The sequence below is a fragment of the Panthera tigris genome, chromosome D4, assembly GCF_018350195.1.
Source record: "Panthera tigris isolate Pti1 chromosome D4, P.tigris_Pti1_mat1.1, whole genome shotgun sequence".
In the NCBI taxonomy this organism is placed as follows: domain Eukaryota; kingdom Metazoa; phylum Chordata; class Mammalia; order Carnivora; family Felidae; genus Panthera; species Panthera tigris.
Window position 1 is genome coordinate 10,655,520 of NC_056672.1, and position 23,623 is coordinate 10,679,142.

At 44.8% G+C, this 23,623-nt stretch overlaps 1 protein-coding gene across 4 annotated transcripts in view; it reads right to left on the bottom strand.

Moving 5' to 3' along the window:
- Positions 1-23,623, bottom strand: part of DOCK8 (dedicator of cytokinesis 8) — a 226,632-nt gene that overhangs the window by 102,433 nt on the left and 100,576 nt on the right. For all 4 annotated transcript variants that reach the window (XM_042964329.1, XM_042964328.1, XM_007077463.3 and 1 more), the window contains 5 exons: positions 22,769-22,849; positions 21,476-21,635; positions 19,065-19,201; positions 15,862-15,955; positions 14,953-15,115 (listed from right to left, as the gene is read on the bottom strand). In XM_042964329.1, the coding sequence (XP_042820263.1) occupies positions 14,953-15,115; positions 15,862-15,955; positions 19,065-19,201; positions 21,476-21,635; positions 22,769-22,849 (635 nt within the window). The remainder of the gene's footprint in view (positions 1-14,952; positions 15,116-15,861; positions 15,956-19,064; positions 19,202-21,475; positions 21,636-22,768; positions 22,850-23,623) is intronic.

Here is a 23,623-nt window from a genome sequence, read left to right on the forward strand (position 1 = left end):
CTTCACATGACAAGGAGTGACAAAACACAGAAAGGTCCCAAATCCAAATTTTTTTATTCCACATATTTTTTTAATCCTAAAACCTTCTTAACTTGACCCTGACAAAATAGTCAAAACCTTCACTGGATAACCGCATCTCTCCCAACTCCCAGCTACCCCCACGGGACCCGTGATGTGGTTTTCAGGTCTGTTGTTTGGATATTCAAACATGACTCCCCCATGGGGGGGTGGGGCTCAGAAATGTGTTGAAGAGATCAAGCCCCCAGTTGGTTTATTAGACCCCTATTTTCAATGATTTCTTTTCTTCTTCTTCTTCTTTTTTTTTTTTTTTTGGATGACTAGAAAATGTTTAATGAGAATGTATGTTATCTACACGGGAGGGATTGGATCTGAACTACTTTGGCAGGATACATTTCAGACATCCTGCACAGCTCACCCTTCCACGGCTACATTTACCACTTCACCCAGAGGACTTGATATAGATTTTAGAAGTACACAGATTCACAGATGCTTGGGAGGTGAGAGCATGGTGGGGTGTGAGGGAGGGTGGGGGTGAGGTGCTGGCATACTGGGCAAGCAGAAAAGTGAACACACTCCCTCATATGTATAGCTTCAGGGTATTCCTCACTACCGATTCTAAGAAAACTTGGGATTATTGGTTTTAAACCCCGTAACAAAATTTTTTTTTCTTCCTATATTGCAGACTTGTTTTTTGGAGTGTGGGTTACTGAGGGGCAGGCATGGAGACTCTTCTCACCTTTGAGGATCTGTCAAGAAGTGGTTGTTTTTCTACTAGGGAGCGACATATTGCAGATGTCCTGGAAACATACCAGGCTGACCGGAAGATTCTCCACGGCAAGTGGTGTCCTCAGCATCCACAGGGGTACTCCGCCCTCTGTCACTCCTCTTTCTACCTCTTTAGACTCCTTCAAATTCACACAACTGGAGCACCCCAGCTTTTGTAGTTTGCTCCAAACTGGGGTAGTAGCTTCCAAGATGGCTCCCAGGAACCCCTGCCTCCTGGTATTCTTGTCCTGCGTAATACCCTCCCCTTGAGTGTGGGCTGGACCCAGTGACTTGTTTCTAACCAAGAGAACACAGCAGAAGTCACAGGATGTCACTTTGGAGGTCAGTTTTATATAAAGACTCTGGCTTCTGTCTTGCTTACACACAGAGCCTCTCTCCTGCTTATTATGAGGAAGCCAACTGCCATGTTGTTAAGCTGCCCAATGGAAAGACCAACACAGTAAAATATTCAAGGAGGCCGCTTGCCAATAGCCAGCAAGGAACTAAAGCCTTTACAATCCAAGAGGAACTGAATCCTGTCAACAGCCACACGAGTGAGCGTGGAAGCGAATCCTTCCCTAGTTGACTCATGGAGTGACCGCAGCCTTGGCTGCCATCTTGACTGTGGCCTTTGAGAGCCCAGAGTCAGCGGCACCCAGCTAAGCCACACCTGGACAAACCACATGGACTGTGAGATCAGGAGTGCCTGCTGATTTCTTAAAAAAATGTTTTTTATTTATTTTGAGAGGGAGAGGTGGTGGGGGGATGCAGAGGCATCGAGAGGGAGAAAGAGACTCCCAAGCAGGCTCCTCACTGTCAATGCAGAGGCCGAAGTGGGGCTCGATCTCACAAACCGGGAGACATGACCTGAGCTGAAATCAGGAGTCATACGCTTAACCGACTGAGCCACCCGTGAGCCCCTGTTTGTTGCATATGGTTTTAAAAAGCATAGGTCAGGTATTTGCTGACATTTAAACACGTGATTCCTTTATTTATTTTTTTAATTTTTTCTTAATGTTTATTTATTTTTGAGAGAGACAGAGACAGAATGCGAGTGGGTTAGGGACAGAGAGAGAGACACACACACAGAATCCAAAGCAGGCTCCAGGCTCTGAGCTGTCAGCACAGAGCCCGACGCGGGGCTTGAACCCACGAGCTGTGAGATCGTGACATGAGCCAGTCAGATGCTCAACCGACTGAGCCACCCAGGTGCCCCAAACATGTGATTCCTTTAAACATTGCTTTACACCTTATAAAATTTCTGCCTCTTGACTGGATCTCAGAGTTATCCTCCTCGCCTAAAGAATATAATATAATGATGAACTATCAGATAAGGTTCTTAATATTGAAAGAGCCTTTTTGGCATCAATCTAATCTCCAACTAAGGATAAAAATTAGAGAATTACTAACATCATAAATCAGGGATGCCTGGGTGGCCCAGTTGGTTGAGCATCTGATTTCGGCTCAGGTCATGATCTCACGGTTCATGGGTTCGAGCCCCGTGTCGGGCTTTGTGCTGACAGCTCGGAGCCTGGAGTCTGCTTCACATTCTGTGTCTCCCTCTCTCTCTGCCCCTCCCCAACTCATGCTGTCTCTGTCTCTCTCTCTCTCTCAAAAATAAATATTTAAAAAAAATTAAAAATAAATAAACATAAATCAATAATTTTTGTTTGGGTCTACTTCTGATTCCATTACCTGAATTAATTAATGTCTCTTCAGCAGGCTGTGACAGGTCGGGTAAAAGGTAAGAAGAGTGCCCAGAAGTACTGACCACAAACATCCTTCCTTCTTCCCTAACACAGCAAATTTTTAATGAAAGCTTCCCCAACTAAAAACAGAACAAGCATTTCAATAATCTTTGGCTTTGTAAAAGCCTTAAAATTCAGGCTTTAAAGACTGTTTTGAGGCAAAATCCGGACCGGGCTGCATTTTTTAGGAGACCACCGGACAGGACTGTCACGTGGCTGATGAACATGAACCAACTTGTATGTTCTTTTAAAGCACAGAAGGAGCACATTTTTTCCAGGCTTTGCACATACTTTCCTAGAACAAATCTGCCCAGCTGACAAAAATACCTACACATACCAGAAAATTTCCAATCTCTGCTGTGGCTACAACTGACTTTTTTATTTTTTCCTTTGGTTTGGGGCAGAGACTTTATTTAGTCCCCCACCCATTCAAAAAGAAAACAAAAAATCCCAGCCAGTGAGTAAGTCAATACTATTCATTAAAACGCTTGCTGCATCGTTCCTGATGTTTTTTTTTTAATGTTTATTTATTTTTGAGACACACAGAGAGAGAGAGAGAGCTTGAGTGGGGGATGGACAGAGAGAGAGGGAGAATCTAAAGCAGGCTCCAGGCTCTGAGCTGTCAGCACAGAGCCCAACGCGGGGCTCAAACTCACGGACCGTGAGATCATGACCTGAGTCGAAGTTGGACACCCAATGGACTGAGCCACTCAGGCACCCTCTGATGGGTTTTAATATTGTCAGATCCCTTGGTTTGGGTGGGGGAAGAAAGTAATGCAGTTGGGGGTCTATGAAGACATAAATCGTCCCGATGCCCCGCCCCCCCCAGCTCCCTCTATGAACACACACCTGCTTTGGGTGCTTGGGAGAGAGGAGGCTTGTCTGGGTTTTGGATGTGGGGGAACTTGCAAATATCTCAAGGTGGCTATAGGACAAAGTTGCATGCATGGCTGTCAGCGGGTTGGCATTTTTGTAAGTGGTTCCGGTGTCTCTTAGGAGACCGGGGCTATGCCTCCAAAGAGAGGCGTCACTCCTGGTCTCTTTCAGCACCAAGCACGGTGCCTGGCATGTGGCAGGTGGCCCCAGCATATTGGCCAGATGAACGTGTCAACATCATTCAAAGGAGACCAGTTCTGCTAGGTGTGCAAGCTTTTCAAAGGACAGGTATGGTGCTCCGAGGCAGGGGTGAGAAGGGAGGGTAGGGAGGAGTTCTCAATCCCCAGGCTCATCACCAGTGTGATGGTCTGTGCCCATCCCCAGACCACTAGGAGGGCTGGGGCAACTGTCATTGTCATGGGCTGCACCTCTCCTTGCCCTGGAGACACACAGAGTCAGCACCCTGGCTGCTGGCCAGAGACACGGATTCCCAGGCCAGAGTTTGGGTTCCTTTCAATGTGACTCTGGGAGAAGACACTCGAGACTTCATGAAATCAGCAGGTGGCCCGCTCCCGTTTATCTGTCGTGGTGGCGTTGTGCTCAGTACTACAGCGATTCTGTGACAACACCAGCTACTGCAGTCCCTGGAAAAATCAGCGACCTCGGAGGGACACGCAGGGGTCTCAACGACTTTGGAGGCACCACCTCCAGAGCTGTGCGTCTGGCCTCCCCCCCCCACCTCTGCCCTGGACCCGCCTTGGGGTTCACACTTAGCAACATCAAACATCACTCCCGCTGCAGGTGTCTTCCTCCACGACTTTCTACAAATGGCCACACACACCCAATATCCACGAATCAAGCAGGGAAACTGCTGGGAGGTGCTGACATGTCTACAGAATCACGTATTAGGTAACTGCTAAATTTCTGGCAAGTTCCTGATCCTCACAGGGAAAGCTCTACATGGGTACCGTGCAAAAAGAAAGGGTTCGCCTGACACTCACTATCGCTAGCGAACTGGCCAGGAACTTTGGTGGAATATCTTTACCAGACAGTGTGCCCACCATCCCGTCCTGATGCGTCAACAGACCCTGGACATCACGAGGGAAACTTTCCACTCTTCACAAGCCCCCCCTCTATTCCACTCTGTCAATGCCATTCGCTGAACGTGGCCCTGCCTGCTGAGTAAATCCTAAAAACTCAGAGTCTGCTACGTCATCCACACAGAATCTAACTCGTCAAATACGGCCTGGCCTGAATTCCAGGACCAGGGAAGAAAAACCGTGAAGAAAACAATGGGAATATAAAAAAATTTTACGTGAGTTACCAATGGGCGGTTTCAATGCCAGCTTCACGGCATTTAAAAGAATTGCAGACGATCTTTCATTTTCGATGATTGGTGAGAAAGGAGCCCCTCCAGGGGTACGAAAGAAATAGGGCCTCTTTTCCAGCCGTAATAGTATCAAAGTTAGTCATCAACTGTCTGCTCTCCTGACCTTCACAAGACCAGGGCTAACCTTCTGAAACAAGACTATGGGAAGACTGATGTCTTCCAATCCAAGTGGTAGGTCCAACCCAATCCCCAATGAGGAGATCACATCAAAACCTTCCCACGAGAGTCACGCCTTCCCTGGGCAGCTGCTTGGAGTTGAATCTCAGAGACAGACCCCACAAGGCAAGCTGGGGAAGTTACCCTGGCTGTACCAGTGCCTTGCAGAGGAGATAATCGGGGCGCTAGAGACATGAGGGACGCAGCTGGCTCCCAGATGCCACCAACCTGCCACCAGAGCAAAATACCGGCGAATCAGCTAAAAACCAATCTGCCTCTACCCCTCCCACATGCCAGTACCAAGAGCATTTAGGGAGCGAGCGGGTTCCACCACTTGCATAAACAGCGTTAGGTCCTGAATCAGGGAGCAACGTACTACCCTCAAGGAGTTTACGATCAGGTTAAACACAAACACTTAACACAAGTAAAACAATTAAGAGGCGTATTGTAGAGCGGTTTACATTTCACAAAGCACGTTCATGCGTAAAGTCTCTATTCATCTCCCCAAGTATCCCAGAGGTATCCCATTTTACAGATGAGAAAACCGAGAGTCTCTTGACTGTGATCATGGGTACTTTTCCTTGGCACCACAGAAGCCTCCCTTCAGGCTGAATGGTCCTGTTTGGTAAAGACACTTCCTCCCATTTGTCCCCATTAAAGTTGCTCCTCAGGTTTGGTCTCAACGAAGTTTTACCGGTGTCAAAATCTTGGCTGGAAGGGGGCCTGGGGAGCCTAAGTGTTCTCAGTTTGCTTTTTCACAAAGCCAGGACAGACCACTAATTTGATGTTTGTTCTTTACAAAAGCAAAAGGAGCCAACGCGTGGGTTGGCTGGTGAGGACAGCAGGAGAAAGTCCATCCCAGGAGAACGGATCACCTCCCTTCCCTCTTCCTCTCCTCACTAGGCACATCTCACTGATGTTACGGGAGAATTACAGCAGCACCCAAGTGTCCTGGGTGATGTGTCCTTTGGCAGCATGCGGCTCAACGATGGTGAAGTAAAAAGTTTTGCAACCGGGATACGTAAAGGCTGGTGATGCATGGGGACAAGAGAGAACAGAACTCCGAGCGTGGGAGGAGCCAAGGTTTCTGGGTTTGTCTCTTTCTCAATTTTCTCAAAGGTGAAATGGAGTATAGAGTGTGTGTGTGTGTGTGTGTGTGTGTGTGTGTGTGTGTGTGACCCTAGGGGGTGTGAACTGGCAGCCCGACATGGCAGCGATGTAAATCTAGCCACAGCTGGTCTGCTTCCTGTCTTTGGACCCAAGAAGGGATCTCAGAAAGGCTGTTGCACTGGTCTTGGGACCCTGGTGAGAGAGAAAACACCACCCATGTCACCCTCAAGAAGAAAGTGGCCAGGGCCAAAAGGAAGCACAGGTGTGAAGGTTTTAAAACCTGAAGCTCGGGCACCTGGGCGGCTCAGCAGGTTAAGCCACTGGCTCTTCCTTTCGGCTCAAGTCACGATCTCATGGTTCCTGGGATCTGTCTACGTAGAGCCTTCTTGGGATTACCTGTCCCTATCTCTCTGCCCCTCTCCCCTAAAAATAAATAAGTAATTAAAAAGAAAAACAGAAACTCTAGGAAAAGCTGAGACATGAGCTTTGAGATGTTCTTATTGCTAAATGTCTAATTTTTAGCCTGAGGCCTGGAAATCTCTTTAAAACCATTCAAATGAGCCAGGAAGTGGAATTCCTCGACTGTCATCCTTAGTGAACTATAAGATGGCTATTTCTACACAGCTGCATGGATCCCAGTTTACCTCCTGAAGGTTGTCAAACAAAGAACATAAAACAAATGAGGTGGAACGGGCACATTTTTGGTTTTATCACCTTTTTGGTATTTAGGTTGGTGGGTATGTGAAATTCATTTTTTTAGTGGCAAATATCCAAGAAATCTGACTGTATAATTTTCAAAAATTACATTACACTGGAACACTCAGTCCTTCCCTGCTTACCTATCAGTAAATAGCTGAATCTAAATCAGTAAAATTTGAAATAAAATATATTTCACTTTGTGTTATGGGGCTAGCCAGCCTTGTCCCAACCGGTACCCACGTTGTCCCCTGGGAAGACCCTAACACAGCGTCTAACATTTGGCCTCAGGGCATTGTGACTTCTGCTGAGAAAGGCCAAGGGTGAGGTCTGAGGCCCAGAAAGCACAGGACGTCCATTATTATGGAGGGTTGTTAAAACACCTCTGCTTTAGGGGTCCCTGGGTGGCTCAATCAGGTTAAGCGGCTGCCTTTGGCTCAGATCATGATTTCACCATTCGTGAGTTCAAGCCCTGTGTCGGGCTCTGTGCTGACAGCTCGGATCCTGGAGCCTGCTTCAGATTCTGGGTCTCCCTCTCTCTCTGCCCCTCCCCCGTTCACACTCTGTCTCTCTCTCTCAAAAATAAATAAACATAAGTAATTTTTTTTTTAAATACCTCTGCTTTAGAGATGGCCAAACATGTCTGGCGGAGAGTGGATAAACCTGTACCTTTAGATCATGTATCAAGTACACAACAAAGTCAGAACGGAGGGTGAAAAAGCTACAGAGGAGAGAAGATGTTTCCCCCTGCACGGTCCCCCTGCACGATGCAGGAAGTAAGAGGGAACAATTCTCTGAAGGATATGTCATCAGAGGACAAGCCACTTCAAAGAATGCATGTGAAAATAATAATAAAAGAAATAAGAGTCTAGAAATCAAAGAAACCAGGCTTCTCGAATTTTAGGAGGCTCCTTCTAATCTGGGCCGACTGCTCAACATCACCATCATCATCATCATCAAACGTGGGCCCAGATGGGTCTCACTTTCGTTACCATTTCCCTGATGCTTCTGCCCCATCCACCTTACGCTGCCCGTCTGTGTCCAAACAGGACGCTGCACCAGCCTGTCTGCCGAGCGCTGTATGAAGGATCCAAAGGAAAAATGACTTTCACCATCGTTCAGTGCACGGAACGGGATCTTTCAGTAGGACGCTCACACTAACACTTAATGGACACAAAAGGAATGAGTATAAACCAGAGACAAATGTGGGGCTGTGACATGTGGCATCAGTGACATTACCGAACACAGAACCCTCTGTGACACTAGTTCATTACTGTCTCACTCACGTCCTTTCTTGAAAAGAATTTTTTCTGAGTGGACACATGACGTTACCTAAGTTTTAGATGCACAACATAGTGATTCGAAACATGCCAGATTTCTAAGGTCATGACTAAGGAAAGAAGGCAGATGTTGACAGGTTAGAATACTTGTCTCTGCAAAAAATCACAATAGCCATCTTCCGGGACATGGGGATACTTTCCAGTTTTTCTTGATCCTGTGCTTCAAGAGCCAAAAAAAAAAAAAAAAAAAAAAAAAAAAAGCTGTGTTTTCCTTTAATAAATCAAGACTCCATCTGCTTTGAAATGGAAAAAAATAACTAGGTGTGTCTACACCTAGAAAGTGAGCAAATTGTGCCCTCAAGTGGCTGAATGTTGTGGTGGCAGGCTGGCTTTGCAAAACTTGCACTTGGTAAGCCATCTTAGCTAACTAACTGGCTCCCTCCTGATTTTCATTCCAAAAAGAAGGAGGACACCCGAGTTTTGGAGCAAGGCATCGGGAAGGTGAGACTGTGTGCCACAGCAAAGTCAAGCGCGGGGACTTAAGTATCTGGACAATTCAGGCACCAGGAATTCACTTTGCTTTTTGCCTGTGTGGTACTATTGTTCCAAATGAAATGCTAGTTTATCATAAACCCCATATTCCACAAGCAACTGCTTGCTAAGACTAGTAAAAACCAAGGACTGGGTTTTCAGGCTAAAGAACTCCACTAGAGTTCTTTAAAGATCCCTTGAAAGGGTGACAAGCAGGAATTTAGCCAATAAACAGGCTTGCACAGGTGTGAAAAGTTATAGAAGTTTGTTTTAAGTAAGAATGGGGAGTTGTCATTTCGACAGTTATTTAAGGAAGGTATTGTTTGATAATGATTTACACCAGGGCCAATCACATCAGAAACCACCAATTATTCATTAGCAGGAATGCTGGAGTGCTGGCAGCATCTGGGCTATGCTGTAAAAATACTGTCCCCATGTGGAGTGGTTTCCCGCTGTGTTGCAGCGTCTTGATAAACCAGGACTTTCTCTTTGCCAAATTCACCTCACCTGATACCCCAGGGTATGTTGGGATTGCTTCCCAAGTCAGGTGGATGGAGTTGCCTGGTCCTCTCCGGGGGGGGGGGGGGGGGGGGGCTGGGCATTTGCACTTGTTTTTTTTTTTGTTTTAAATTTTTTAAATATTTATTTTTGAGAGAGACAGAGTGTGAGCAAGGTAGGGGCAGAGAGAGAGGGAGACACAGAATCCAAAGCAGGCTCCAGGCTCCGAGCTGTCAGCACAGAGCCCGACGCGGGGCTCGAACTCATGAGTCACGAGATCATGACCTGAGCTGAAGTCGGATGCTTAACCCACCGAACCACCCAGGCACCCCCGGTACTGTGTTATTAATTTCCCGCTGTGCTTGCTTTGGTAGCACATAGAATAATTCCCCGCAGTGGACCCTGAGACACCCCCAGCCTCAGGACACAGTACTGAAAACGTTCAGTCCGGACGTACGGCCGGCTGAGCTCAGATTGGGAGTCCCCTTCCCTGGACCAAATAAAAGTCTCTCTCAAGGACACCGTCCACTCACCATGGCCCAGCTCCTTCCTGACCACCTCATCCAGAATTACTTCTGGTTCATTCCTTTCCTTATAAATCGTATTCGCTCCATTTTACCTTCCAGACACCCATGCAGGATCCGCTCCCACATTTCTGCTACGCCCTTCTTTGTATCTCTGTGCATCACATGTCTGCCAGTCGTTTTCAGACCCCCTCCCTGTGATATGGGAGGCACCTCCCTGTTCAACCAGACATCAGGCGAACCTTGGGAATGCAGACGGCCGGTCTGAGAACATTCAGCTAAATAGGAGGAGGCCTGCAAACAGCTCATTATCCATCAAAGAAATCATGTTCTAACTGATACACATGTTCTCGGCAAGCACGGTCGTCCGCTGCAAGTCAGCTAATTGGATGAAAAGACCTCAGAGGCTTCTGGGGGCCGGGCTAAGAGATGAAAACGCACTTTATGTGGCTTTCTCTGATATAATCACCAGCTAAAGGGACGGCGAGGAGATTAACAAGCTCATTACAACCTCAGCACCTGTGATCTCCGCACACACCCCCGTGGCGGCTGCAGAAGGAGATGTCCTGAAAGGTCGCGCTGGGCCTTGGCGACAGCCCTGCTCCCCGCCCCCCCGTGCCCCCACCGGAAGGCAGCAGCTGGTGTCCCCGTTACCAGCTGCTGGGCGTCCCTGGGAAATGAGCCAGGAGTGGGCTCAAACATGTTTCTGGCCTAACAACTGGTGCTCTCTTCATCTGGCCGTGGAGAAAGGGGTGCCAAACTCAGATTTGGATAATCCTGTTTACCAACCTCATTTTCCCCGATGTTCTTCACAATCATCACTGTCCTGCTGGTGACTCTGCAAAGGGCCCGGCCTGGGTCTGTGGCAGGGAACGAGGCTTGCGGGACAAGCCTCCACGCCTGTACCCGAGCACGGGGCCCGCAGGGGGCCAAGGCCCCTGGTCTGGAAGACACCGGCCGCTCCTGGCAATAGCACTTCTGGCTCCAAGTTCACCTCCTCCCTTAGAATGTTTATTTTACACGTGACCGACCCGCTTTGGCTCAGGGGGATATTGCTGGAGCCCAGGGTAGTGCTCCTACAGTTCATGCAGACTCCTCCTTAAAACAATCTGAATAAGGCAGAGGCACCACGGTGGCATTCACAGAGAACAGACGGTGGCACGAGGTGGTGACCCTGAACGAGGGGGTAGGAAGGATGGGGGCGGGGACTGAGGACAGGAAGTCAGTTTCAGCCTATCCTAAACCGATTCTGTTTGAGGCTCCATGGCAGATGCTCCTTTAAGACAGGTAAAAAAATAAGTTCTACTGAGTTCTACTCACACGGTGTTCACTAGAAGCCTCACCCATATTACAGTCCTGTAATATGTGTGACTCTGGCCACCACTCGCATTCAAGGCCAGGAAATTTCCATCTGTCATTAGATCCACGTAATAGTTCCCTCCGCCACGGGAGCTCTGCAGTTTAGGTGAAAATTACACAAATTTGAAATTCAAATGCTGGATGTGATACCTTCGGGCATTCCCCGCCTGACCCACAAGACGCACTCTCCCCAAGTTCCAGGTAGATCGAACTTTGACAAGCGAAGCCATCATTTCAAATTCATGAGGTCAACCCTCCGTAAAACAAAGCATTGTGCCTGAATTCACCTGCCCTGGACATTTTAATCTTCATTTGTTTGATTTTGGTAGATGGATGCAGCCGTGACCAGGATCAGAGACCTGGAAACAGCAGTGTCAACAGGGCGAGTTCCCCAATGCCAAACCCTTAGGATGGTATCCAGAATCCCACTAAATCGAAGGAAAACTTTTCGAAAAGAAAGACAAGCTGCTGTCCCTCTTACATGATAAGACTCTCAGGAGAGATAAGGCTTTAGGACAAACCCACTGTTGATCCCGTACTGTAAATAGGTTTAGAGATCCTTGCTTAGGGACACTTTGACCAGAGGGGAAGGGGATAGAAAAGCCACAAGGTTGTGAGTTTCCTGAGGTATAAGGAGATGACAAGCAACAAAAGGCGGGGGTGGGGTGGGGGGGTGCGGATTTTGACAGAAATGAGAAGAGTGGGTCAGCCAAGGCCAACAGTCCGCTCACTGATCTGACCCGCAGTTGAGACCTAACGCGAGGCTTCCATTTCTATTTTGTGAAATGGGAGGGAGATACAGGAAGGGAGAAGATTCGTCCAGGGCTGGGTTGCTGCTAAGACCAACCTAACTGAAACCACTCTAAAGATTTGGACAAGAAGCTCTCCAAATTCCTTGATGTTTCCCCACTAAGAGGTTCTGAGCCAAGTTCACTGTAACGCTCCTTCCTCAGACAAGCTAGAAAGTATGGTGGCCTAGGAGCCAAGAGAAGGCGTTGAAGGAAAACGAGAGACCTGGTTTCTAATGGGCTGGCCTTGGCGCGCCTTCACTGGGCACCTGCGGGTCTGTTTCTCCTGATGGCAAGTCGGGTTCAGAGAAATCTGTCCGGACTTGTCCTGGTTAGTACCCCTCCATCCCTTGAATCATCAGGTGCACTAATGCATTCTGAGTCCTGCTGTGATGTCATTAAGGCAGCATGTTTGCAGCAAGGAGTAGAAAGAGTTGTAAATGCCTCCATGGGTGATTAAGTGCTGAGGGCAAGCTGACTAACTAAGAATTCATTTGATGCAAGTTTATTCCGCCACAAGCGCTTCCTTTTCCAAAGGTAGGATAAAGTTTCTAAAAAGATACAAACACAGTCTCCACAAGCAAACATTTTCATGCCTTCATCTCCCCCTAGGGAGTGGGGAGCTGAAACCACCATCCCAGAAATACTTATCTAAGGAGAGGGACTGGGGCTGGGTTTGTATTTAGGGAATGAGAAAAGACCACGGAGAGATGCTTTAGAAAGGATGAAGTAGGGAAATGACCACGTGGACTTTACCGGTACTGAAAGGAAGAGGCTCATTTTTTTTTTTCATGTTTATTCATTTTTGAGAGACAGAGAGTGAGCAGGGGAGGGGCAGAGAGAGGGGGAGACACAGAATTGGAGGCAGGCTCCAGGCTCTGAGCTGCCAGCACAGAGCCTGATGCGGGGCTCGAACTCACGAACCGTGAGATCATGACCTGAGCTGAAGTCGGATGCTTAACCGACTAAGCCACTAGGCACCCCATGAAGAGACTCATTTCAAACTGAGCGGATGCTTGTTTATATTCCTTTCTGTGATTTTCGGCCTCAATGAATCACTCACCTTCTCTGGGTCTCAATTTTGCACATCGAGAAATGTGAGGGTGGGGTGGGAATTGGGTGAGTTTTGAAATTCTTTGCGTTTCAGTCCCACATACATACACGTCACACTGGCAAATATGCATGAGGGTCTGGGGAATCAGCTCACTTGTCCTGCTGGAAGGACTGCGTGCTGGTACAGTTTTGGAAACAAGGGGCAGTATGAAAAAAGCTGAAAATGTGTATCACTGGCGACCCAGTAATTTCACTTTAAGGGACGTTGCTTAGGGACACTTTCACACATGTGCACAGAGAGACAAACGCAAAAATTCTCACCTTGCATAGGGTTTGTAAGAGCCCCAAATTGGAAAATAAAACCCCAGAAATATCTATTAATAGAAAAACAGGAAATGGATAAGTAAAATATGGCATCTTCACACAAAGGAATACTATACAGCAGTTAAAAAGAATGACTAAATGCTACATAGGGGCACCTGGGTGGCTCAGTCAGTTAAGCTTCTGATTCTTGATTTCAGCTCAGGTCATGATCTCACAGTTCATGGGATCGAGCCCCACATGGGGCTCTGCACTGACAATATAAAACCTGCTTGGGATTCTGTCTCTAATTCTCTCTCTGCCCCTTCCTCACTCATGCAGGTGCATGCACACTCTCTCAAAATCAATAGACGTTAAAAAATAAATGCTATATGAATCTATATTAATATTTCTAAAACACAAGCTGTTAAGGACTTCCCCTTGGTGATATGTGTGACAAACTGAGTAACTATACAGGATAATGACTGTAATGGAGTGCAACGCACCACATCAATAAAATTCATGAATTCACAATAAGAGAGAAGAAAACTCATACTGCTGTATGAAAGTACAGGGTAGGGGCGCCTGGGTGGCTCAGTCGGTTAAGCGGCCGACTTCGGCTCAGGTCATGATCTCGCGGTCCGTGAGTTCGAGCCCCGCGTCGGGCTCTGTGCTGACAGCTCAGAGCCTGGAGCCTGTTTCAGATTCTGTGTCTCCCTCTCTCTGACCCTCCCCCGTTCATGCTCTGTCTCTCTCTGTCTCAAAAATAAATAAAAACGTTAAAAAAAAATTAAAAAAAAAAGTACAGGGTAACGCAGAGTATAAAGCTATTTAGGTACATTTAAAATGAATATAAGAATAACATCATTCGGTGTTCACAGATACATGTATGTATATGGGTGTGTGTCTCAAACCAGAGAAACTAGAGGAAAGAACCCATCCAAGTTCATGGTTAACAATGGCATTTGGGAGGCAAGGTAGAAGTCTGGGACTTGAGGCTGGGGATAAAGGAGGCTTCAATATAACCAGTAAGAATGTACACGTGTATGTGTATAAGATACAAGAAACAACAAATGTCATTTCTAGACGGTAGAGGAAAGGCACCTGTTACAACATTTTTCCCTGCATTTAAGTTTTTTTCTCAAGATAAAAACTAATAGATATGAGCAGCAATGGCTTTGGAAGACGTGTGTTGACAAGCTTCCCCGCCCCAGCCCCCCAAGAAGGCACTCTAAGAAACCGAGGCAGCCTAACTTGTTAGGTTTTTACCGTCTAGTTCCGTGACGTCCAATATGGTAGCCATCAGCCACGTGCAACTATTTGAACTTAAAGTGAAATTAATAAAGTTAAATAAAATCAAAATTTCAATTCTTCCATTGCACGCACCCCAATTCAAATGCTGAACAGCCACATGTGGTTAGTGGCTATTGTATTGGGGAGCACACGTAACGAAGATTTCTATCACTGCTATAAATGTTACCGGACAGAGCTGGTCTTGAGCTAAAAAGCTTTCTTTCAGACAATGAGAACATTTTTGGTCACACTGGTCTCCCTAATATGTCCTTCTGTATGTATAAAATACCAAGGTAATGACTACCAGGATTATTTCCTTTCTGGAAGGAATATGTCCACTGTAATCCCAAATTCCAACTATGATGTAACACACTGTTAAATAAAATTAGATAAACCATTTTTAGAAACTGATCTAACAATTATCCATAGTTATGTAAGCATCCTATTTCATTTTCTCCCAAACTTAAGGAAGTTGAGGAGATCAGTTGAAGGATAATGAGCGCATTCTCCAAACAAAACTCTACATGTGGGTTCCAAGGTTTTCCACGAGCCTTAGTTTCTTACCTGTACACAGTATGGGGGACATAGACTTCCCGGATTGGAAATTCCAAAATCTCTTTGTGAGGACGTGTCCGGTTTTCAGGAAAAGGTTTCACTGGCAGCATTTCAGGAGTCAGACAGCAGTTGATGATCTCTGGAGCTGGAGAAATTTCCAGTCTGAGCAAGCCTACAGAGGGAAAACAGAACTGTTTCAGTCAAGACGCTGTCATGTTCCACGGGAGTCAAGAAAGACCGTTATACTATATTTCCTTTATGAAAAAAAAAAAGGGATAAGTTGTGGGAGTGTAAGAATTTTGGAATTCTCAGCTAATTTCTGATAGTTGGAGAAAGATCATGCGATGACCACTTTTGAGATTCAGTTTCTAGAAATTAAAAAGCAAGAAATTGTACAAGGAGTAGAAATGGATCTTTAAACTTCCTTTCAAAGCTACCACACTATAATAGCACACACACACGTGACTACTGGTGGTTTTCAAACTGGGTTCCCTGGTACCCGAGGGTGCTGCAGAAGTGCCTCAGGAACTATCAAATTGCAAATAAGGAAGATGCTCTCATCTTCTACCAAGGCAGCTCACTTTCACTTTTCTTTTTAAACTACAAGTTCCGTACAATATTTTATTTGATAAAGAGGCTCCTCTGTTCAATTATCTGATTATCCGAGACACCAGATCTACAGCATGATGTTCCTGAAATAGAAGTAAAAATAGAAATAGAAAGAGAACTAGAAACAGAAATAGAAATAGAAACAGATTTTCAAAAAAAGTAGACCAAGTCAGACTCTGAACTCCTATGGCAAAATCCCACATCTCATTTAGCAAACATTATTTTATAAACTGTAGCATCAGACAAATAATGTGTCTACTCATAAATGGCTTTGGCAAAGCTAGAGAGGAAAAGACAAGCCATCCATACCTGGAATTGACTTGACTCTTCTCTGTAAGGAGGAAGATCTTTTGTAGTCAGCCAAAAACTTGAATAAGTCTTCATCACTAAGGCGATCCCCCTCCTGCAAAAAGAGAAGTTAGGGTTAGCAAGAATGCACCATGGGCTCCTGGGTAGGGGCCAATGATTTCCAGGAAGATTTTGATCTTTAAGTTTTATTCTAACACACTTTTCATAGAAATTAGGGCTGCAGCCAATGCTGAAATAATTTAGTTCAACCTCTTGTTAAATATTCCTTCTCAGACCCATATAGCAATGGAATAGAATGGAAACCCAGAAAACCCAGAAATAAACCCACAATTCTATGGTCAATACATCTTCAACAAAGGAGGAATGAATATACAATGGGAAAGAGACAGTCCCTTCAACAAATGGTGCTGGGAAAACTGGACAGCTAAATGCGAAAGAATGAAACTGGACCACTTTCTTACACCATACACAAAAGCAAACTAAAATTAAAGACCTAAATGTGAGACTTGAAACCATAAAAATCCCCGAAGAAAGCACAGGTAGTAATTTCACTGACACTGGCCATAGCAACATTTTTCTAGGTAATGTTTCCTGAGGCTATGGAAATAAAAGCAAACCCTTAGGACTATATTAAAATAAAAAGCTTCTGCACAATGAAGGAAACAATCAACAAAACTATAAGGCAAGTTATACTGAATGGGAGAAGATCTTTCCAAATGACATATCTGATAAAGGGTTAGTATCCAAAATATATAAAGAACTGACACAACTCAATACCCAAGAAACAAATAACCCAGTTTAAAAATGGGCAGAAGACATGAACAGACATTTCTCTGAAGAAGACATCCAGATGGCCAACAGACACATGAAAAGATGCTCAACATCACTCATCATCAGGGAAATGCACATCAAAAGATGTGGGTCAAAAGATGAATGGATAAAGAAGATGTGGTATATATATATACAATGGAATATTACTCAGCCATGAAACACAATGAAATCTTGCCATTTGCAACAACATGGATGGAGTCAGAGAGAATAATGCTGAGCAAAGTCAGTCAGAGAAAGAGAAATATCACACAATTTCATTCACATGGAATTTAAGAAATGAAACAAATGAAAACAGGGGGAAAAAAGAGAGAAGAAAACCAAGACATAAACTCTTAACTCTAAAGAACAAACTGATGGTTACCAGAGGGGAGGGGGGTGGGAGGAGGGGTGAAGTAGGTGATGGGGATTAAGGAGTGCACTTACCATGAAAAAAATAAATAAATAATAAAATAAAGCTCTGTGCAAAGTTTAAAAGAAGGTGCATTCATTGTTATCAGGGTAGAGATTTAAGCACTTCAATTTGATATGCCTTATCAATTACCTCATTTGGTTCTTTTATACCCTGACTTTGCATTCTCTGGGCTTGTTTCTTTGTTGGTAAAATGGGATAATAATAGATCCTACCTCAAAGGATTACTTGGGAGGAATACAGGACTATACTTAATATTAACAGGGCTCAGAAGAGTGCTTCTGGGTGTAGTGTTGGATAAATGATGCCATTCTGCAGATTGATTTGTCCATTTGGTCTGTCACAGGCTAAGACAGACAATTAAAAATTTGCTTCTGGGGAGCCTGGATGGCTAGTTCATTCAGCGTCTGACTTCAGCTCAGGTCATGATCTTGCAGTTTGTGAATTTGAGCCCTGTGTCGGGCTCTGTGCTGCCAGCTCAGAGCATGGAGACTGCTTCTGATTCTGTGTCTCCCTCTCTCTCTCTGCTCCTCCCTGCCCCCTCATCCTCTCTCTCTCTCTCTCTCTCTCTCTCTCTCTCTCTCTCTCTCTCTCTCTCAAAAATAAACATTAAAAAAATTCCTTCTAGGGACATTTCATGGACAAGAAACAAAAGACTGATCATAAATCTGCAATTAGATCAGATGACTGAATGAAAGAGGAGTGTAATAAAATAAAGACACCTTTTACAAGGGGGAAAAAAAATTCCTTCTCTACTACTCCCGACCTATTGTTCCCAGCCTCTCAACAATCCTTCTACTACCTTCTTAGGAAGTCTGTGTGACCATTAGAAATCCAGGCCAAAGGTTTCTCTCCCAGTAACTTAAATCCACTCATGCGTGCCTTATTCTCTGGAACAATACAGAGTAAGGTTCCTTCCTTCTCCAAAGATTTGAAGATAGAGAAAGCATCTTTCCATCTTCTTCCTAGCCTCATTTTCTTCACATGTGTCTTGATTAAGAAGACTAAGTGTCGATACTACTCTCCAGGTGCCTACATGAGACAGGTATTCTGCTAAGGTTTCAAGGATTCAAGGGCAAGAGCTCTAATCCAAAGGCTCGGGAAAGTAGGCAGGTGGGTCTTATTCCCAGGTACAGATGAGAAATGTCAGTTAGATACTCTGGCCCCCACCCCAACCAAAGCAACACAATGGGAAGGGGGATATCCCAAACAGAAACAAATGCACATAATATGAACCTTACCATCTTGACCATTTTTTGGTGGACAGTTATTAGCGTTAGTACATTTACGGTGTTGGGCAACCAATCTCCAGAATTCCTTCATCTTCCAAAACCGAAGGTTTCTGTGTCTATTAAACAACAACTCTCCATTCCTCTCCTCCTCCAGCTTCTGGCAGCCGTCGTTCTACTTTCTGTCTCTATGAAGTTGATTACTCTAAGAGATCCTGTGGTTTTTACATGACCTCAATGTCTATTGAGCTAATAAAAAGCACTATCTGCAATGGTCACCCCTCTATGAGCAAACAAATATGGCAGAAACGTGGAAAGCCTGTGCATGGAACAGGAGTGAGAGGGACAACAGCTGGGCCAGGAAACCCCAAGACCAAGGGGGAAAGGGATGTTTCCACCAGAGAGTTTTCATAGCCTCATAGATGAACTGACCGTGAGAATTCAAATAGGAGAGTTTGCATTAGTGGGAATGAATCCTTCCGTCAATCAAATGAGCCAACACTTGCTGTATCCCGGTCACCGTGTGAAGAGCTTTACACACCTCGTGTCATCGAACACTCCCAACTGCCCCAAGAAACAAGCACCGCCCTTCCTGTTCTGCAGGTAACGAAACTGAGGTTTGACGAGGTTAACTAACATGCTCCCCTAATCATTACGTACACCTCCCCCTTTGGGCTCCAACACCCAGGCCGTCGTGGGGAGAAATCCAGACACACTGTCACGTGAAGAGATACCTGCTTGAAAAAGCTGTTAATGGTCATGGGGGTGGCCTTGAAGTTGGATCCGACCCCATTTTCCTCCAAGGAGAGGGCTCTTTCAGAAAGCCTTCTAGATTGGGACAAAGTTCTCCGCTCCCCCACAGAACTTCTCCCTGTAAGGAAAACAATCATCATTTGAAAGCATATGCCTTTGTGTTTGAATACACAGAAGTCATTAATTTTATCATGTAAAAGATAGGTTTTTAAGAATGTATTTAAAAAATTTTTTTTTAATGTTTATTTATTTTTGAGAGAGAGAGACAGAATGCAGGGGAGGGGGAGGGGAGGGGCAGCGAGAGAGGGAGACACAGAAGCAGAAGCAGGCTCCAAGCTCTGAGCTGTCAGCATAGAGCCCGACACGGGGCTTGAACTCATGAACCACGAGATCATGACCTGAGCCAGAGTTGGACGCTTAACCGACTGAGTCACTCAGGCACCCCAAGAAGGTATTATTGAAGTGTAGTTGACGTACAATGTTACCTTAGTCTCAATGTACATAAAAGAGATGTTCAAAGTCACTATGCCAGAACACCGAACATGACCATTGTTGTTTTGAATGAAAATTTCCCTCCACTGGCCTTACTTTTCTCAGTCCCCCGGTTGGGGTCCCTAGTCCTCCTGTGACCTGAGTGGAGAAGCCACGAGCAGCCGCGGTCCCCTCCCACGTGGAGATCAGGGTCGGCCTCCCTGCAAGGGCCAAACTGCAGCCAGAGCTGGGTCTGCAGATGAGCGTTATTGAGCCAACAGTGTTTGCTTTTGTTTTATTTTTGCACTCGCCCTCCGTTGGGAGAGCCATGTACTCGAATGCCCCTGAATTCATTTGGGACTGTGACCCAAACATACTAGGGTTGGCCCGTGTACGTTCTGAATCTGGGCTTTCTTCCGCACTCCCTGTGAGCCCCGGGCAGTGGAGCCGGGCTCCCTGGCTGACCCGTCTAACAGGGAGTAGAACCCTGAGTAACGCCCACACCTTGGCTCGGACCCTGGTACTCTGCCTAGTTATGTGTTACCCCTGTTTGTGATTTAGGGGGATCTTGTTGCTTCTGTACTGCAAAATTAAGGGGTTTTGTTGTGAATGGTCAAATTGTTGGGAACGCTAATGTTGCCACACCCCCTCTTTGAATATTCTCGTACCCTTAATTCTTGCTGTGATGCTGTGAGGCGCTTCGTGCCTCCACTGCCCGCCTGCATTCGCCACACTGTCCCGGTATAATACACCGCACCTCCCAATTACTTCTTAGGAAGCAGCCTCTGACGTTAGGTTAATTTATCCTTGACCTGGAGATTACTGAGGACTCAGCAAACCCTATGCCTGAATCACCTACTTCACGGTGCCCTCTAAAGTCTATGCATAACTCTTTCAGGTAAGGCTACCTGGATCTACATAGAAGTTGGCATTAAACACACATAAACACACACACACACACACACACACACACACACACACACACACACACACACCCCGTGGTGTGAAGGTCAGGATTCACTAAAGTGAGGTTTGCTATTGGTAAATCAGAAATAACCCAGCAGTTCTGACTGGCAGTTACGCAACAATAATCCAGAACAGCGGCAGCAATAACAAAGTGCCTTTTCCTCCAGTCCCCCGTTACAGGCAGCATTTCAGAAATGTCAGGGCTTAGGAATGCAGGAGAAAAGTGCACAGCCTTAAATATTTGCTGGACACACAGACACTGAGGACAACAGACACTCCCCCACAGGTGGGGTGGGTTGACCTGAAAACTCTGAACCCTCTTGAACATTTCCATACCCAACCCGTTCAGGAAATTAATGACTCAGACCAAGGGTGAGGCGATGAAAAGGAGAAGTAGGGTAAAAAAAATTGGAACAGTCACTAAATATTCTCTTGGCATCTTTTTCACTGCACGTGGCAAAACCAACCCAAAACAAAAAAAGACACCACCACCAAACTTGAAGGGACTGGAAATTTTACTGAGAAACCTGAGTTTTGCTTTCAGAAGCCCTATCTGAGTGTAGCTTTTCTTACGCTGACGAGCCAACCACGGTGGCATTGTTGAACCCACTGTAGACAGTTACTACACTTTGTTAATTCAAAAATTTTACTTTGAAATGGAGGTGGCTACAGAAAATTAACTTTTTAAAGTGTCAGAGCATCCAGAAAATTCCAACCAAACATCTTACTATAAGAGTATATTTCAGCTCCACAAATGTTCACGATAATTGCTTTGGGGACCACTGGCCGCTCAAGCATTTGTAAGTCAGTCACAACAGTGTTTCATCCTATTTATCTCCCTCTTCCTTCCCATTCTTCACATCTTACTGCACCCCAAGTCCCCACTAATAAGCAGCTGACCTCAGAGTTAGTACCCTGGGACACCCCCCTTTCCCACTGCAGTTGAAAATCTTACCAACCATGGACTCCACATCGGTTACCTCCCTGTCCAGGGTGGAGACATTGAAGAAACTTGTTAAGCTTATGGGAGCCCAGGCAAAAGGCATCCGGTATTTCCCCAAACGCTGGCAGAAGGATTCAGCCTGAAGTTTTAGTTTTTCAATCTTTTCTTTACTCTAGAAGAAAGTAGAAAGGGACAAGCAGAGACAAACTATATGGTGCCAGCAAGAAATCAATGGTCTCTGCTATGAATAGGACAGCCATCTCCAAAATCTCTACCCAACTGATTAAAAAGAGTGAATAGGCAGGAAAAAGATACAACTCATCCTAGAAGTCTAGCTGATAAGAAAATGCAGATTTGAAATGGAAGAGTTTAAAGAAAATCAATATTTAATTATAAATATACCTTCAAGTAAAAAAGAAAAGAACAAGAAGAAGAAAAAGAAGTCATTGTCGTCCAAGGCTTGTTATACAAGCTAAACAACAAGTGACTCTTTTAGGGGCTAGCCACAGGACTTGGATTTGCACGACAAAATTTTGGAATGAAAAATTTCACTTATTATCTACCAAGCTTTCAAGAGAACCTGTTTTTCAAAAGTTGCCTTGGAAAACTCCAGAAAAATGTATAAAGGTTGCTAATGACTTCCTTACTAGGTTGACCACACTTCCAAGCTTTTCTTTCTAAGTTCAGAATAGAAGGTAAGTTTTAAAAAATAAATGTCTTGAGTTCAATAAATCTTATTTGAGATTTATAAGTCCGTAGCAGGACACTGATTAAGCCAAGTAGTATTCCAGAAAGGCCACGTTTTAAAAGTCACATTGGAAACTTTTGCAAATGGTTGCTGAGAAAGGATGTCCTTTTCACAGGCTCAGTACCTATGTTTTCTACGTGATTTTATGATGTACAGAAGTCTCAGCCTATTTCTAAATATCCACACCAGAAAGGATATTTGGAAACTGGCTGCCACCATTGAGAAAGTCCAGTAGAGCTCAGGCATGGTTCAGTTTCGTGAGGTCTCTGTGACCTTCACAACCTGGGTCAGAGCCTTGGAGCCAACACAACAGATGTGGCTTTGTCCTAGCCAACTTTTCTTAGATGCTGGTGGGTATGTCATCATTTGTTGAATTCAAGAATTTATTTCTTTAAAAAGTTATCATCAATGACCAGTTTCTCTTCGTTCTTTTTAAAGGCACGATTTAGTAATGTCTCTTATGGGGACATATTATAGACTTAACTATTTTGTGGAACTTGGGGAAAATGTCTGCTTATTCTAAAATGTCACCATTTAGTAATACCCCAACATCATACCTTTCCGCCATCGCTTTCTTTGATAACCATGTAGGGTTCTGCGCAGTCTCCAATCTCTCCCTGCTGAAGGACTTTTTCAATCTACCAACAGAAATATTAAAACAAAACTCATGAATTAATCCATACATTGGCATCGGGGCAACCATCAAAGCGATATTTTGTGACAATATGTGATGACAGGGAAGATGTTCGTATTACATGTTTTTTGATCTAAAAAAATTAGTGTGAAAAAAATTGGCATGAAGAGTACCCCATAGGTGTGTAAAAAAAAAATCATAAAGGTATATTAAAAGGATGATTGTAGATACACAGCAAATGTTAACAGTAGTTATCTTTGTATGCTGAGATTATGTGCTATTTTTATTTTCTTCCTATTGCTTATGTGTATTTTCTATTTTTAAACCATAAACGTGCATTATGCCTACAATAAAAAATGCAATAAAAGTTATTTTATAAAACAGAACCCATGAGACATATGTAAGAAGGGAAAAACTCATTTTCTTTATTATTGCTTACAATGTAAAAAAGAGATATGGCCTCTGTAAAAGTCAGGTTGGGGACTAAAACCTTCCACAAAATGAATAAATGAAGAGAATAAATTATCTGTAATTGTCTCCTTTGTATTTCCTATTAGGGCTGCTTCTCTGGATTTAACAGACATGGGGAAAAAAAAAAAAAAAGCAGCGGATGGTACAGCTTTTCACTTTGCTAACTGGCTGGTAATATGAATTAATGTCACCACTGTCGAATATCTTCTTCCATTTTGCTTCAGGTAAACGATCTGACTGGCCATAAATGTGGCCATCCTCTTTAGGAGAAAGGAAAGGGGCAATCTGAAATTTCCCAACCCTCTGC